Source organism: Oreochromis aureus, linkage group 9 (assembly GCF_013358895.1).
Source record: "Oreochromis aureus strain Israel breed Guangdong linkage group 9, ZZ_aureus, whole genome shotgun sequence".
Classification (NCBI taxonomy): Eukaryota; Metazoa; Chordata; class Actinopteri; order Cichliformes; family Cichlidae; genus Oreochromis; species Oreochromis aureus.
The window spans coordinates 39,787,812-39,805,526 of record NC_052950.1 but is presented as its reverse complement, the minus strand read 5'-3'; the positions used below and the strand labels follow the sequence as shown (position 1 = coordinate 39,805,526).

At 41.1% G+C, this 17,715-nt stretch overlaps 1 protein-coding gene across 1 annotated transcript; it reads right to left on the bottom strand.

Annotated features, from left to right (window-relative positions):
- Positions 1–217: 217 nt before the first annotated feature.
- Positions 218–4,536, bottom strand: LOC116321526 (prostasin-like). The gene is made up of 6 exons (XM_031741392.2): positions 4,418–4,536; positions 2,927–2,947; positions 2,552–2,711; positions 1,994–2,274; positions 1,737–1,906; positions 218–1,232 (listed from the first exon to the last, which is right to left on the bottom strand). Exons 1-6 carry the CDS (start codon positions 4,473–4,475, stop codon positions 798–800), a joined length of 1,125 nt encoding a protein of 374 aa, XP_031597252.1. The 5' UTR covers positions 4,476–4,536; the 3' UTR covers positions 218–797.
- Between the last annotated feature and the right edge of the window lie 13,179 nt (positions 4,537–17,715).

Genomic DNA, 17,715 nt, shown 5'->3' with positions numbered 1-17,715 from the left:
GAATAAAAGTAACTTTAAGTCAAAATTTGCCAGGGGTATGAATAATTTTGGGCTTAACTGTATATGTATATGTATATATAATTATTATATCTACGTATAATAATTATACATTTATTAATGCACTGCAGTGATTTGTATGTAACTTTATAAGTCTATGGTGTGTTTCTGACTCATTCTGTGCATAAAATTGAAAGAAAATGATACGTAAATATAAAAGTTTCATTAAAATGATGCATGTTTTAATTGATAAACATATTTAGATGCCAAAAAGTTCTTCACACAGAAATTCACACAAAATTTCCATCAAGTTGTACCAGAGTTGATCAGAAGCCCGAGTGTTTGACAACTTTGTATTGTTTCACTGCCCAGAAGGATTTAAAAAGATCAGATTTCTTAATAAAAATCACTAACTTGTCTCTAGTCCACAGTTTGTCAAAGGTCACTCTACAATGAATTAAACAATGAAATTAGTTGGAATATTAGAGCAAATCACTTTATTTAAACACTGGAAACATAAACTCCTTGCATGTGTTTACTGTTTCATTCATTATGCATTTACTGATAATCTAATGTATAAGAAAGCCCAGTATTTTATTAATGTGTTTAGTTTAGAAAAGATGATTTAACTTTTAAAAACACCAGAAAATCAAACTGTTCCTAAATGTATGGGAGTAAAATGTAAAACATTCACCTCGTAGAGCTAAAATGTTATGAAGACTGATTACTCAGGTAAAGTATTTCGAGCTTGTATTTAAATACAAGACTTGAGTAAATGTGCTGAGTTACATTCCTCCACTTCAAACAAACAGATGGAGCAACACAGCAATAACACAGAGAGAGGTGAAGTGAGTGAAGTGGGTCAGGTTTTCACTGCTGCCAAACAGAGTGCCCTCTAGGGACAGTAAGAAAGAGAAACTGTCAGAGGGGCCCTCAGGGGCAGGTGGGCCCTCAGGGGTGGGGGGGCCCTCAGGGGTAGTGAAAGTGTCAGGGACAAAGGTAGGGATGGTTGTAGGTGGTGATGTTGGACAAGTGAAGTTTAAGTCACTGTCGGTTTCTGGGGAGGTGAAGGTAACAAAGTCAGGTGGTGTCCCGGTGACGGTGTCATTGATCCATTTCTCGTATTGGGACACACGGGTGTAGACTGAAGGTCCGTAACAATTGCTGTAACTCGTAATTCCAATCTGGACCCAGCCTGATTCTGAATACACCATGAGTGGTTCTCCTTGATCTCCCTGTGAAAAGAAATTCATAAACATTGTGAAGTCAAGTTGGTAACCTTTAGAAGAACATCTGTCTCTGATATCTATCCTGCTGAAGCATTAACTTCAAACTAACCTGTTAGATTTACTTATCAGTGAGAACATTTCTATCAGTTTCATCTGATATCTGAGCTGTTCTTCTGTTACTGGCTCTATGGTGTAACTGGCCTTCATTAGCTCATATACAGGACACAGGATGAAACAGCCAGCTTACACCCAAAGTTAATTAGAGTCTTCCAGGAAGTGTGAAGCAGTCCTACAAGCTGTACTGAGACACGCAGCGAGCTACTGACAAATGTATGAAAGAACGGTTGCTTCCAGTGCTGACACTGAAGCTGATGCTGAAGCACCATAATTGTATGGAATGAAACGATGATCAGGGGTTTGTATAAAACCTTTAGCAGATTAACAATAATTATACAATGTTGATCCCTGACACAAAGACTTAAAAAACTGTAAGTAAAAGTAATCCATTACATAGCATGGACCCTTCCATCCATATTTGGGCCAGGTGCAGGTAACGTTCTCTGTAATCTGTGGGAACCAGTAGTAGTAGTTGTAGTAGTGGTTTCCAAAGTAGCATCTGCACTCATTGTTTCCCAGTATTGGCACATTAACTTCCTGCAGGATGTTGGGAAATCGATAATCTAATTGGAGAGAAAAAGGTAAGACTCTTAAGGAACCCGTCATCAGTATTGTTAAATGAATAGATAAATAAGCATTTTGTAACTTACTATCATCAAACCCAAAACCAGTGACCCAGCTGCTGGTCCCATTGTAGAAAGTGCTGTCTTCTGAGGCCAAGGAGATCGGGTGAATGTATTCTGTGAAATCCACAGGTTCAGACAGCTTCAGAAGACAAATGTCGTTCTCATTTGTAGAGTAGTAGTAGTAGGAGGAGTAGTAGGGACGTTGAGAATGGCAGACGATGTCTTCCACTTTCCGAGTCACCTCATTTGGACTTAAATCTGACTGGTTGTAGCGTCCCAGATAAACCACTGTGTTGTAACTTGTACTTTATACACACAAGAAAAAAAAAATACAGAACAAAGATGGTAAATGGAGTGGTACTGGTACAAAATGGTCCTTTGTACTCAACATAAGGAGTCACAAAGCGTCTTTCACCCACTCACACAGTCACACAGTGCTTTTATCTGTCGACTTTGTATCTAACAGACACAAACTAATAGTAAAAAGTAACTGTCATGCACAACACTCTACAGTTACTATCATCATCATCATCATTACCATCTACAGCAAAACTGTAAATGTAAAGTTAAACAAGGACTCACGACGGTAAGCACTGAGCAGCTGTCAGGACCCACTGCTCAGTGATTAGGGAACCTCCACACTGGTTATATCCATAAGGTCCATACGTTACTACCACGGCATGCCAGGGCCACTTTCCTGGTGCTGCATCTTCACCTCCCAGGATTCTGCTGCTTATACCAGCTGCTCCACAGGTTGACAGAAGAAAAGAGACCACAGTTAAACAGTGAGTGGTCAGCCGTAACATTAAAACCTGTCAGAGGTGACAGATAGTGGTAATCGTCTCTGATAGGCTAGGCTCCATCTAAACATATTAAATCATCTACTTATACACCGACTACTTTTTAGCTTCAGAGTTTAAAGGAAAACTTCAAACTTGTAAAAGGTTTTTTCCTTACCAGGCTGCTGCGAGTGACAACCTGAAAATTAGAAGATAAAGATCAATAAGAGAACAGCAGGTGGTGCTGTGCATCTGTGAGAAAGGAAATACTTCAAAGCAGGCTTGCTGAAAATTAAGATACTTTGTTGTGTTAAAACTTTGAAATGTTGACATTTAAGTTGAGTTTACAGATTTTTAAATGAAAAACAGCTTTTAATAAAATTTGTCCCCGGCCAAGACAAACTGATGTTGATGACATTGTTCCTTTTGCCAGGAAACCTTTAGCCTCGCGGTACCCTTCATAATTGATCATGTTAATTAGTAATGTTGCACTAGACTTATGCTAGTTTATCCAGTATATTCAATCAGTGTCGCAACACATCGGTTTATTTGTTATATTACTTATTTCCATCCATCCAGTCTGTCCTGCTGATCCAGTTTAGGTCTCAGGGGGCATTCAGATGGACAAGGCAAGCATTCATACTCACGTTCACACCTACGGACAATTTAGAATCACAAATGAACCTAATGTGGCAGGGGTGTGGTCTCCCGGGTGTAAACAAGGCGCTGAAAACACTGTTGGTCAAAATAAAAGGGCTACCACAGACAATCAAACGCTGTGTGGGTCTCTATCATCTCACCACAAACTGCAGATCTTTAGAGTCCCGGAGAACACGCAGACTAAACACGGCGTGATTATGCTGCAGCCACGGTGCTAACAACCGTGCTAGCGTGTTGTTACTTTGTATCACAGGTGTTAACAATGATCACTTTACACATTGCATGTTTCCTCCTTTACTGTTGAGTGACAGCCAGCCTACAGAGACACTGATCTGTTGCCCCCTAAATGTTTAATGATATGTTTAAAAATCATATAAACATTTTATCATTAAGATAGTTATTATCATGAAACATAATATGTTTATATTTATTACATTTTATAGACATCACCTGGATCTTTAAAATAACCGTCCAGATAATGTTAACGAAAACGTTATTAATCAACTAATAAACACAGTGAGAGGAAAATGGATGGAAAAACTCATTATTTTAAAATGTTACTGAAATCAACACTTGTCAACAACTTGAAAAAAATAAAGTACTTATCTGATGTGAAATGTCTGAACTTTGTAAGTGAACTCTTAAAATGAAATAAAAAACCTCAGTGTACAGAGTAAAAATGAAGAAATCTGGATTGCTAGAGATGATCCAGTAATTCCATTATGACATTAGTCAGTATCGAGACGAAAACTTTATTATTACAATAATTAATATGTAAAATCTGTTAAATGTTTTAAAATATTTAATATTTAATTATTATACATGATACTATCATCTATCAGTGCATCAGTTTTCTTTGGCTTATCCAATATTATGTTTTTAACACAAATTATCATCATTGTTATTATTGTTACTATTAGTAGTACCTGTACTTAATGACCTATTTCTTCTACCCTGAAAACTCAGAAATGAAGAAGAGGTTTAAAAAAAATGAAACTTTCTTTCTCACCTCTCCATAAGAGAATGGTCGTCACAGTCATACAGGACAGGAGGTGATGGAGAGCCATTGTGAACTGCACCTCTATGATGGTATCAGTGCCTTTAAATACCCAAAGTTTATTGAGCTCCACCCAGAGCTGCACTCTTTCTTGGAAAGCTGCTGCATCAGTGATGAAGTCAAACAGGTGGTAAAGATGTGCTTCCTGTAATATTGTGAAAGACACATCGCAGACATCACAACAGATGGGTTTTACTGGTGAACACATTATTTTCTACTTCATTGAGATAAAGGCACAGCCTAGTCTTCCATGTTATTCAGACTCATTATCAGTTTAATGAATGCATATTCTGCTGCAATCAACCTCAGCTGAATCTTATCACAGAAACCTTCTTTGCAGAATTTGTGTAAAGTTCTTTGAGTGATCAAGATATAATAGAAAAGCGCTGTATAAGAACCAGTCGTCCATTTACCATTTTATTCACTTTTAATCACATATCTCTACATTTTCACTTGATCATCACCGCCTTTGTTTACATGGACCCTGCAGGGTCACCCAGTAAACAGTGCTTTTTGGATGAAGAGATGGAAGAAATAAGAGGGAAAAAAAAGTCTCATTTGCCTTATGATTCGATTTAGTAGAACTGTTTGAACTGTGTCCAAGAGTTTACATTTTAAATAATTATTGTGGTAAAACAATATTCTTCACTTTTTATTTATCGTGTGGATGTGGTTCAGTCCAAAAGTAAAACGAAAACAAACATGTCTGACAACATTTCTATCATTGCTTCTGTCACCTGTTCTTCCAAGTACACCTGTGAGACTACTCAGGATGGGTGGGTCTGAATATGAGCTGGGAAATGTCCAACTAGTTTCTTATGTCATCTGCCTACATTAACAGTGTTGTTACTGACTGAATCAAACCAACAAACTAAGTGTTTTTAATAAAATTTGATGCTACTTGCTGGCATGATGTGCACACCCACTAGGTCCCCCAGGACCCTCAGTTTTGTCCCCCATCTTTAAAATTGTTCTTAGCCCCCTGCAAATATTTGGAAGCATTGTCCTTTTTCTCTTCCGATGTAATATTTTATGTGTTTTATATCAAAAATTCACATACCCCTAGTTTTTATTGGTTTGCCTCATCATCAGCACCTGGTGCATTCACATTTTCCTCCAGGAAAATAAACATGAAAATAAAATTGTGGTGAGCACTGCGTTTGAATGAAGGGAGGAAAAGGTGCAGAGTAAAAACAAACTATTCAAGCTTGTCTGAGAGTTTGCATTCAAAATATTTATTCTGTGAAAAGAATAATGTTCACTTTCTCTTCAGCTTCTCTGAAATGTTTTTATCTCTCCTGGAGATGCCATCGCCAGGCTGAGAAGCAGGTCTAACAACATTTGTACCATTGTATCTGCTGTGGGACTGGAATGTCACCAGTCTGTTTTGAACACATTCACACAGTTAATAAAGGAGATGATAAATGTTCTACTGAGAAAAGTACAGGTTAACAGAAAGTGACAGCTCACAGTATCTGCTGCCAACCACACCGCTGACACGTCTGCCGTCGCGGTCTAGGGGTACAGGAGTGCCACATAAGGGTTTAAGAGGAAGGTGACCCCGCCCTGGTCCCCAAAGCCATACCCAGAAGATAATTTACAAGTTAAGGTGATTTTATTGCTACCAAACTGAAAGCTTTAACTCCGGGGTGAACAAAGGCCAAATTAACAAACACAACAAGCCAAAAAGGGAGGTGCTGCCTAGGAACCAGCCAAGGTCCAGGCTGGTTCACAGAGGTGGTCGAGTGTTTGGGGTCATAGCGCCTGAACTGTGGAATAATCCACCCCAACACATGAGACAGGCTCCTGCTGTCAGTCTTTTTAAATTTCATCTTTAAACACGTTTGTATTCACTGGCTTTTAATACAGTATGAGAGTTATTTTGTATTTGATACTAATATTATTAATTATTTTATATTTTTGTACAGCACTTTGGTCAGTGTTGCTGTTGTAATTAAATGTGTTGTATAAATAAATAACAATAAACAATCTAAACCCTGGGTGGAACAAAAACCAAACTAAAGACAAGTGTTAGCCCTAACTCTCTGATTGAATAAACAAGAGAAGAAAACAAACAATAAGGCCTCTCTGCTCATTTACAAGTGAAACTATCTCCACCTGTATACAAAGCTTAATGAGCCTCTGAAGTCACACACAAAGGTTTGTCACAGTTGGTGTGGAGGCCAAGGACGGGTCTGCAGCTGCTGCAGTGGGACTGCTGCTGGGTTTGTAAAACAGCCAAACTCCACCCATCCAAACTCCACCCATCCCATTGGTTCCAAACAGATGATGGAACCAATCAGCAGCTGCCAGCTGCCCAATCAGGAGGGACCTGCAGAGACTCTTAAAGGTACAGGACTCACACAAAACAAAATCCAGCCCAAAATATGGCCAGGGCCGTAACACCAAGGGCTGGACTGGGGCAAAAAATGAGCCCGGGCATTTTGACTAGAGACGGGCCCCCCAGGTATTATTGCAAAAGCCATAAAGCCTTTGAATGAAAACAGACGCTGTTGTGACAGTCATGTACACTGTCTTGTTGGTATATGTATGATTTCTATACATTTTACATCAGATGATAACTTTGGTTGTAAGATTCAGATAATTATTTATTAAAAGCGAGACATTTTAAATGACAATAAGAAAGTATTTTTTTGTGCCCCCCTCTCCCTGTTAATGCCCTACCTGGCCCCCTGGCAAAACTTTGCTAGACCCGCCCCTGCACAGTTACCAGCTGTCAGCTACATAGAAAAGGATCCTGGTGTTATTTGTCTCTCAGAAACAGTTCATAACTTCCCTTCAACTCATTCATGTCACCTAACAGGTAAACCTGTTTCTCCATCACCTGTTCAGCTCTGATGATTCAGTAAGGACATCTCCTGGTTTCATCTTCATGTTTCCCTCTCACCACATATCCAAACCGACATCATGACCAGCAGCTTTTACAGCTGTGGCTTCAGCAAACATCAGCTGATACTAGAAATTAATATTAAATAAATTCTAACAACAGCTGATCAAGCTTAAACGTGCTGCCGTTTTTTTTTTTTTTTTTTTTTTTAACCTGTCCCGTTTGGTTCTTTTGCCATCAGAATTATTGTCTAAAGGCGAAGAAAGATGCCCAAAGGATTTACTTTACCAAATGGACCATCCCAGCCTTGCCGTAATGGTCCATTTGATTCACCTTTTATCGTTTATTTTATTTTCACTTGCTGAATACGGGACAGACTTGACTGGGAGAAAGAAAGAGGGAAAGAAAAACAGCTGAGAAGAGGGATGGGGAAAAAGGGCAAAAACCAACAGAATAAGCAGACAAAAAATACATGTATCGATCACCTGGATCGAAAAAAGAAAAGCAAGCAGAAGAAAACGAGAGTAATAAACAACATCACAATGATATATGGGAATATGACAGTAAATACTAAATATTAAACATTATTGTGCAGCACGTAAGATCGACAGCGCACAGTGTGCTTTGAGGTAAGAGCCAAAAAGGGTGTAGTTTGTGTGTGTGATCACCTGTGTGTACACCTGTGAGCATGGACGCGCTTGTTTTTTTTTAAAAGGTTCCTTCATGTAATGATCTGCTAGAGGGTGTGGGGGGGCCACTGCCCCGTCCTCCAGGGCATGAGGCAGGTATGGAGGAGATCAAATATCCAGACATCCAGAGGCCCCCAGAACACAAGAGACCAAGGAAGACCAACGGAGGGGCAACCGCGCCACTGTCCCTGAAAGAGCTGAGGAGAGCCCCAGATGAGGGGTCACTCAGCAGCCGCGGAGCAGAAGTCAGGGGGGGTTGCAGTGACGTGCCCGTGAGCTCCGTCGGCAGCCAGCTGTGACTGAGTGACCGAGCCCCGGGCCGAGAGGCCGAGGGCACCCCACCTCCGAAGTGGCCCGAGCGAGCCCCAGGCTCCAGGCCGCGATAAGCAGCCGCCAAGGAGTGAGCCGGTGGGTACCTGGACGCCCACCCCCGGACACAGAGAACCACCAATGCACCGATGTCTGAGGGCGTCCGCCACTGGCAGGGGAAGTGGTGGGGGGAGATAGGCCTCCAAACCTTGGAGGGCCTTAGATGTCCCCAGAGAGGTGGCGTCTGATACCCAACCTGACATATAGACACAGACATACAGGCACACACAGATACAAACATTCATTCCCACCCTCATGCTCTCATAAGCAATTATTCCACACTCAACCAACATGGAGACAGACATAAAGAGACGCTGTACACACAATCACTCTCCCCAAGCGTACTCTGAGCCCCGGGTCTAGGTACCCTTGCCCCTGGAGGGGGAAACTGCACCCAGACCCAGGTGGTGTTACCCTTTTCCCTGCGGTGGGGAGAAGCAGACCGCCCCAACTCCGCAGCAGCAGGGAGACCCCACATTCCAGACCCCAGTCGGATGGCCAACTCCTCCTCCTAGCCCCCCCGCTCCAGCAGGCTGCAGAGAACGGGGGTGTAGGAAGACTCCAAACCTCCCTCCACCCGCTCATATGTACTGTTGATGTATGTGTGTTCTAAGGTGCATTTAAAACCCAGGAGGGCATGGAGCTACCTGCCAGAGCAGTAGGTAAGCGCATAGCCCCTCCTGCTAGCCCTCAATGTCTACGTGTATTTAAAATTGAGAGGTGGGCAATGATGCCAGGGGTGAGGTGTACACCCTGATGGTAATTTGGATTCTGTGTAGCGTGCCCACCCCCAAGATCCTATATGTATGTGTAATGAGAGTGTGAGTAATGTGAATGTCTAAGTTGTGGGATAAAATTGAGGCAGAGGCAGCCAGAAGGGGACAGAGGGGGGATGTCTCCTCTGCACCCTGGTGACACACCCCACCCCAAGGCCCTCCATGTGTGGGTGATTGTGGTGGAGCGGGAAGAGGGAGGCAGCTGGAGATGGGGAGGGAAGGAAGGAGGGGCAGTGACCCCTCCTGGGGCCAGTTCCCCGCTGACCCCAGTAGGCACCCCATACTCTGCAACCCGCCAGGAAAGGGGCCCAGGCCCATCCGGACCGGGGCCCAGTGCAGCAGCACCGCCCGGCCCCACAGAGCCCGGGACAGTACACCTGACCCCACCACAGAGAAAACTGCACCCACCCCATCTTCCACTCATCTTCCAGACTACACAAGGCAATAGACGCCCAGGCTGAGATCTTCCTCCACCTCTCCTGTATCTCCCCCTCCTGCAGAGAGAGTTCCTGAAGAGAGGAAAGCTCCTGCAAGATGTGACAACCTCCCCTACCAGTTAAAGAGCCCCCCAGGTGGCTCGATGCACCGGCGGCACCCTGCGCCAGGACTGGGCCCCCATACACCCACCCGCCCACAACCCCGGCAACACACCAACCAGGACCCAAGCCCCTGAGGCCCGGCCAGGGCCCCAGCCCAGAGACGGAGCGCCCCAGAACCTCACGCCCATCCCGGACCCACCCAGGGGCAGCCAGGCTACCAGGTCAGTAACCCACGTGCGTCAGCACAGACCCTCCCCTAGCCCCGCTGCATGCAGCCACGAGGAAACCGTCACCTAAGAGCCAACAGAGCCCCTAATTGGCCATGACCGCCACCCCGGGTTGAGCCCCCCAAGGAAGATGCTCCTGGGGAACCCCCCGATGCCCTAAGCCTGTCCCTACCCCCACACCAATCACAACAGTGAAGGTGGGACCAAACTATGATCCCCCACCCCCACTAGGTGATGGAGCAGATCAAAGGAGCCCAGAGCAATTGATCTGATGTGGTGGCAGAGGCTGTATCAAGACTAATGTAATCTAATAGATAATTTCTATATTGGTTAGAGTTAAGATTATTTTTATTTTTCCAGTTCATGAGGACTGTTTTCTTGGCTATGCATAGGGCAGTGAAAACCATATGGGCTATATTCTTTTCCGTAGTGACATTATCTAAGCTGCCCAACAAACACACTAAAGGGGAAGTTGGAATGTTACATTTCAGACACTTTGATAAGTCTTCACATATCTCGCGCCAAAACTTCTGAACTGGTGGACAGAACCAAAGAGCGTGGATATAATTGTCCGGTGAATTGGTTTGGCAGTGTGAACAGTTGTTGGTAGACGTAAAGCCCATCTTGAACATCCGATGACCTGTATAGTGCACTCTATGTAGTATTTTGTATTGAATTAATTGAAGACTGGGATTTCTAATTAGATGAAAGGTTTTTAAGCAAATCTGAGACCAGAAGTTTTGGTCTAAGTTAACTGATAAATCCGCTTCCCATTTTGCAATAGGAAGTGATATTGATTCATCTGTTTTAGAAAGCATTCTGTATAGTTTGGATAATAATTTGGGGGTTTTAAGAGTAAGAAATTGAACCACACTTGGTGGTGTTTGTAGTTCAACTTGACCTGGTTTAAATCTCTTTTTTATTATGGATTTAATTTGCTGATATTCTAAAAATCTTTTCTTGTTGATCCCATATTGTGTAACTAGTCTGTCAAATGAAATAAATTCTGTTCCTTCTGGTATATGTTCTAAATATTTGATTCCTTTACCACTCCAATCTGGAAAGTTTATCATATTATTGTTTTGTAATATGTCAGGGTTGTTCCAGATAGGTGTACGTTTGCATGGGATTAATGAAGACTCTGTCAACTTCAGAAACTCCCACCATGCTGTCAGAGAAGAGCTGATGTTGATGCTTTTGAAGCATTCATGTCGTTGGATGTTTGAGCTGATAAATGGTAGATCTGAAATCTCTAGATTATTGCAAAGTGCTTGTTCTACATCTAGCCAAGGTTCATCTAAGAGGGTATGTTTTTGCCATCCTGAGATAAATTGAAGCCTGTTGGCTAAGAAGTAGTGCTGAAAGTTAGGTAGTTCTAATCCTCCTTTATCCTTGGTCTTTTGTAGTTTTTTTTAAGCTGATACGTGGGGGCTTATTTTTCCAAAGGAATTTGGACATATATGAATCTAGAACCAATCTTGTGGCGGTTTAGTTGGGATCATTGAGAATAAATAATTTATTTTTGGTAATACCATCATTTTTATAGCAGCAACCCTTCCCATGAGTGATATGGGTAGACATTTCCACCTAGCCAGATCACCTTCTACTTTCTTTAAAAGTGGGATATGGTTTAATTTAGTTAGATCTGCAAGCTTGGGAGAAACATTAATACCTAAATATTTTATATTTCCCGACTGCAGTGGAGTAGAAGAGGAATTATGGAAGGAGCAATTAATCGGAAGGACTGTAGATTTTGACCAGTGTGGAATAAGGAATATTTTACTGCTACTTATACTTATTATTGGCATTATCATTGTATTAATTAACATTGCATTAAACCACATAACAAGCATTTGTAATAATACATATAATCAAGAAGCAGGCTTGAGTAAAGGCCTGAATGTATTCAGCAACCTGTTGCACTAGAGCTTGCTTGCCAACAGGTGACAGAAGAAGTTGTCCAGTCCATGGGGACTGCAAAGGCCGGAGATCATCGCCTTATTTGGAAGAAGATGCCAGAAAGGGGAACTTCTGTGTCTGCATTTATCTCTTATAATTGATCATTGTCTGTAAAAGAGGCAAATAATGTTCTTAAGATGCAAATTATGTGCTTGTAGACGCAAGAGGGGGCGTCATAATACCCTGATGTTATAAAAGCAATCTGAAGTGTATTTTTGGGTGGGGATTTACGACTGATGGTTTCCAGTGTACGTCTCCCCACGCTGCGTGTATTCATTAAAATCAATTGTTTGATCGACCTCTTTTGGACCATCATTGTTTTACTCTCGTCCTCAACCCGTAACACCAGTTAATTGAGTAATCTGATATTCTTGCAAAAGAGTTTATCAGTTCAATCACCCCAGAGATATTGGTTTGTGAATTTTGGAGAAAGAGTAACACATCATCCGCATAAAGGCTGATTTTATGTTCCACGTTCTTGCATTTTATGCCCTTAATTACTGAATTCTGTCTAATTGCTGCTGCTAGTGGTTTGATAAAAATTGCAAACAGTGAAGGGGAGAGTGGGCATCCCTGCCTGGTGCCCCTCAGGAGACAGAAGCTGGAGGATATTTGGTCATTTGTTTTGACACAAGCTGTTGGGGGAATTATATAATATTTTTAACCAGTTGATGAAAGAAGATCCAAAACCAAATTTGTGTAAAGTTGCAAATAGAAATTTCCAGTTAACTCTGTCAAACGCTTTTTCTGCATCTAAAGAAAATATAGTAGTTTCAAGGTTTTTACTGTATGAGTAGTCTATTGTTAGGGTTCAATGTTGAGAGAAGAATCCATAAATAACCACAGATCCAGGCGTGTGCAATTAGACAGCATTTTAATGAACACATGTGTGAGTTCAACAACCCAATCAGTGTTGAACTGTCTTTCTCATATTCAGACAACTGTTTTATGGGGTTAAGAATTGTACAGCCCCCTTTTCTGTTACTAGGCAGATTTACGTCACACCAAAACCACAATGACTTTTAACATAGAACATCATCTTCGTGTCGACGGCTGATGCTTCCTGTTAGCCCGCCGCTGTCGCTTATCTCCTGGAACATCATGTGCACTTCCTGTAGAAAATGTCACTCATACAGGCACAACTTTGCAGTCTAAAACTCATTTAGTAGGTAAGAGTTTATATCTGTGTGTGTGTACACGTGCAGGGGCGCGTGCATGCTGTGTACTGCGTACGTGTCATGACCTCTCACTATTTGTCTGTCTGTGCGTGCAGAGTTTGCATCTGCTTTCTGAACCTTAGTTGACCTCAACTTAAGCAACCAACCAGGCTCAGGCCATCCTATGTGTAATGATCTTAACTTCTATGTAAAATGTATAAACTCATTATACAAACTCAGACTCTGGTTTTGGTTTCACTTTTGCAAAGCCTGCAACTTCAAAAGCCTATAACTTCCTGTCTCATTTTGGAGTTACTCTTTCACCCTGCAGTCTGCATAAACATTAACATTAACATTAACATCCACCGTTTAAAGTGGTTCTTTTTACTGGACCTGTAATAAAAACTAATATGATACCAATATGTTTGAACATCTGAATGCATCTAGGAAAGCAACATCACTATTAACACTGAAATGTTAATGATGATTATAAAAATAGCAGCAACTAATAGCAGGACAATATTTCTCCTCTCGATACTATCAAATTAAGTAATATGCGTGTGTTTGTTGATGAGTGCCTACCTTTTATGAAACCAGTTTGGTCAGGATGAATTAAGAGGGGGATTATTTTCTCTAGTCTCTTCGAGAGAGCTTTGCAGATTATTTTGAGGTCTACATTTATAAGGGATATTGGACGATAGCTTGAGGGATATACAGGGTCTTTGCCTGGTTTTAGTAAGAGACTGATATTTGCAGAATTCATATTTGATGGAAGTCTGCTCTTTTCTTTGATTTCCAACAACGTTCTGTAAAAAACTGGTGCTAGAATCGTCCAGAATTCTTTGTAGAATTCTGCAGGAAAGCCGTCTGGACCTGGGGCCTTATTATTGGGCATACTTATCAGGGCTTCCTGGAGTTCACCTGATGTCAGTGGCGAATCCAGTGCCATTGCTTGAGAGTCTAATAATTTTGGGAGAGTTATGTTGTCTAAAAACTGATCAATTTCCTTTTTAGATGGGTTTATTTGTGGTGAATACAACATTTTATAGAAATCCCTGAAAATGTTGTTTATTTGTTTCGGTTCATATATTGTGTTCCCAGATTAATCTTGAATAGCACATATAGTTGTTTTTTCTTTATTTATTTTTAACTGGTTTGCTAGAAATTGACCGGATTTATTACTATGTTCATAATTTTGTAAGCGTAGTCTTTGTACTAAGAATTTTGTTTTTTTATCAATTATCTCATTTAATTCTAGTTTTGTTTTGCGTATTTTGTTCAGTGTTTCCTGATGTTGGTGGGACGCGTAGGCTTCTTCTAGTGATTTGATGGTTTTTTCTAATTCCTGAATGTTTTTGTTTTCTTTTTTCTTTTTATGTGATGAGAAAGAAATTATTTCACCTCTCATCACAGCTTTCCCTGCTTCCCATAGAACAGAAGCTGATGTTCCGGGAGTGTCATTAAAGTCTAAATATGAAGTCCATTCTTTTTTAAAATATTTAATAAAGTCTTCATCTTTAAGCAGCGATGTATTAAATCTCCAGTTTTTACTTGGCGTAGTATTATTCTTGTGCATTAGTGTTAAAGATACAGGAGCATGATCGCTGACAGCTATAGGGTGAATCTCAGTGTCTGAAATGTCACTCAGCAGTGAGCTGCTGACCAAAAAATAATCCAGACGAGAGTAGGAGTGATGAACATGTGAGAAGAAAGAATATTCCTTACTGTTGGGGTGAAGGGAGCGCCATGCATCGCAAAGACCAAAGTCGCTCATATACTGTTTGATTATATTTGTGGACTGCCAATTATGCTGAGTTCCTGCTGTATTGAGCCTATCCATTTCTTCATTTAGTCCAAGGTTGAGGTCGCCTCCAAGAACAAGTGTGCCATCTAATAATATCCTATTAGAGCGATTAGAACATGCTGTAGGTATTACAGGTACTGCACTGCAGTGGTTTGTATCATATCTATCAATTATGGTGTTCCACAGGGTTCAGTGCTAGGACCAATTCTATTTACATTATACATGCATCCCCTAGGCAGTATCATTAGAAGACATAGCATAAATTTTCACTGCTATGCAGATGACACCCAGCTCTATCTATCCATGAAGCCAGGTAACACACACCAATTAGTTAAACTGCAGGAATGTCTTAAAGACATAAAGACCTGGATGGCCGCTAACTTTCTGCTTCTTAATTCAGATCAAACTGAGGTTATTGTACTCGGCCCTGAAAATCTTAGAAATATGGTATCTAAGCAGATTCTTACTCTGGATGGCATTACCTTGGCCTCCAGTAACACTGTGAGGAACCTTGGAGTCATTTTTGACCAGGACATGTCCTTCAATGCACATATTAAACAAATATGTAAGACTGCTTTCTTCCATCTGTGCAACATCTCTAAAATTAGAAATATCCTGTCTCAGAGTGATGCTGAAAAACTAGTTCATGCATTCATTACTTCCAGGCTGGACTACTGTAATTCATTATTATCAGGATGTCCTAAAAACTCACTGAAAAGTCTTCAGCTAATCCAAAATGCTGCAGCAAGAGTCCTGACAGGGACTAGAAAGAGAGAGCAGATTTCTCCTGTTTTGGCTTCCTTCATTGGCTTCCTGTTAAATCCAGAATTCAAAATCCTGCTCCTCACATACAAGGTCTTAAATAATCAGGCCCCATCTTATCTTAATGACCTTGTAGTACCATATCACCCTATTAGAGCACTTCGCTCTCACACTGCAGGCCTACTTGTTGTTCCTAGAGTATTTAAAAGTAGAATGGGAGGCAGAGCCTTCAGTTTTCAGGCCCCTCTTCTGTGGAACCAACTTCCAGTTTGGATTCGGGAGACAGACACTATCTCTACTTTCAAGATTAGGCTTCAAACTTTCCTTTTGCTAAAGCATATAGTTAGGGCTGGACCAGGTGACCCTGAATCCTCCCTTAGTTATGCTGCAATAGACGTGGCTGCCGGGATTCCCATGATGCATTGAGTTTTTCCTTTCCACTCACCTTTCTCACTCACTGTGTGTTAACAGACCTCTCTGCATTGAATCATATCTGTTATTAATCTCTGTCTCTCTTCCACAGCATGTCTTTATCCTGTCTTCCTTCTCTCACCCCAACCGGTCGCAGCAGATGGCCCCGCCCCTCCCTGAGCCTGGTTCTTTTTTTTTTTTTTTTTTTTTTTTAACCTGTCCCGTTTGGTTCTTTTCCCATCAGAATTATTGTCTAGAGGTGAAGAAAGATGCCCAACGGATTTACTTTACCAAATGGACCATTCCAGCCTTGCCGTAATGGTCCATTTGATTCACCTTTTATCGTTTATTTTATTTTCACTTGCTGAATACGGGACAGACTTGACTGGGAGAAAGAAAGAGGGAAAGAAAAACAGCTGAGAAGAGGGACGGGGAAAAAGGGCAAAAACCAACAGAATAAGCAGACAAAAAATACATATATCGATCACCTGGATCACCTGTTGAGAAAGAAAAAAGAAAACAAGCAGAAGAAAACGAGAGTAATAAACAACATCACTATGATATATGGGAATATGACAGTAAATACTACTGTATATACTAATACCCTGAGCCTGGTTCTGCGGGAGGTTTCTTCCTGTTAAAAGGGAGTTTTTCCTTCCCACTGTCGCCAAAGTGCTTGCTCATAGGGGGTCATATGATTGTTGGGTTTTTCTCTGTATTTATTATTGTGCGATCTACTGTACAATATAAAGCGCCTTGAGGCGACTTTTTTTGTGATTTGGCGCTATATAAATAAAATTGAATTGAATTGAATTGAATTGAATTGAATCTAACTCTGCAGCTGAACTTCTATCTATATCTGAGTCTTTTAACTTTGTCCAACATGTCTCCAGTCCAACCCATTTAAAAGGCCAGACCTTGGACCTTGTTTTTTCCTTGGGCCTCAAGATTGGCAATGTGTTTGCTGAGGATGTACATTTGAGTGATCATAACTGTATCTTTGTTGAATTTAATTTTAGCTCTAAACAGACGCCTGTGAAGTTAAAAACTCATAGACACATCACAACTGAGACTACTGCTGAGAGGTTCTCCATTATGTTTGACAATTCTCTACTTTTTACTGGAAACGATGTAAATGTTCTTATTCAGTCTTTTAATAGGGAATGCACATCCATTTTGGATCAAGTGGCACCTATTAGAACAAGCTCGGCTTTACAAAAGAAGACATGCTCTTGGATAAATGAGTCTATCTTAAACTTAAGGAGAATATGCCGCAAAATAGAATGACTATGGAAGAAAACCAAACTTGAAGTACAAAGGCTCCATCTTCGAGATCTTATGCTCTCCTTAAACAACACGGTGAGAACTGTCAGATCAGAATATTTTTCTAGACTCATAACAAAAAACAAGAGAAATCCCAAGTTTCTTTTTGACAAAGTTAGTGCTATTGTCTCCAGATGTGGTACCTTTAGATGTACACTCTAAGGTAGATAGTAATAAACTCCTCCGATTTTTTGTTGATAAGATTAACGACATCAATGCTAAAATCTCCCCAAAGGTTTCTTGTTCTCCCTTTGCACTCCTGGTCGACTTTTACAACTGTAACATATGATGAAATAGCAGCCCTGGTGGACAAAATGAAGCCGTCCTCAAGCCCCTCAGACATTATCCCCACTAAGCTTTTTATTAATGCCTTTAACACCATTGGT

Excerpts from the sequence above, each read along its gene's own strand:
- LOC116321526 (XM_031741392.2), bottom strand. The coding sequence starts at position 4,475 with ATGGCTCTCCATCACCTCCTGTCCTGTATGACTGTGACGACCATTCTC. Across the intron at positions 2,948-4,417 it reads GACCATTCTCTTATGGAGAG|GTTGTCACTCGCAGCAGCCT; the intron begins GTGAGAAAGAAA and ends TCTAATTTTCAG. Across the intron at positions 1,233-1,736 it reads GATGGAAGGGTCCATGCTAT|GGAGATCAAGGAGAACCACT; the intron begins GTAATGGATTAC and ends TTCTTTTCACAG.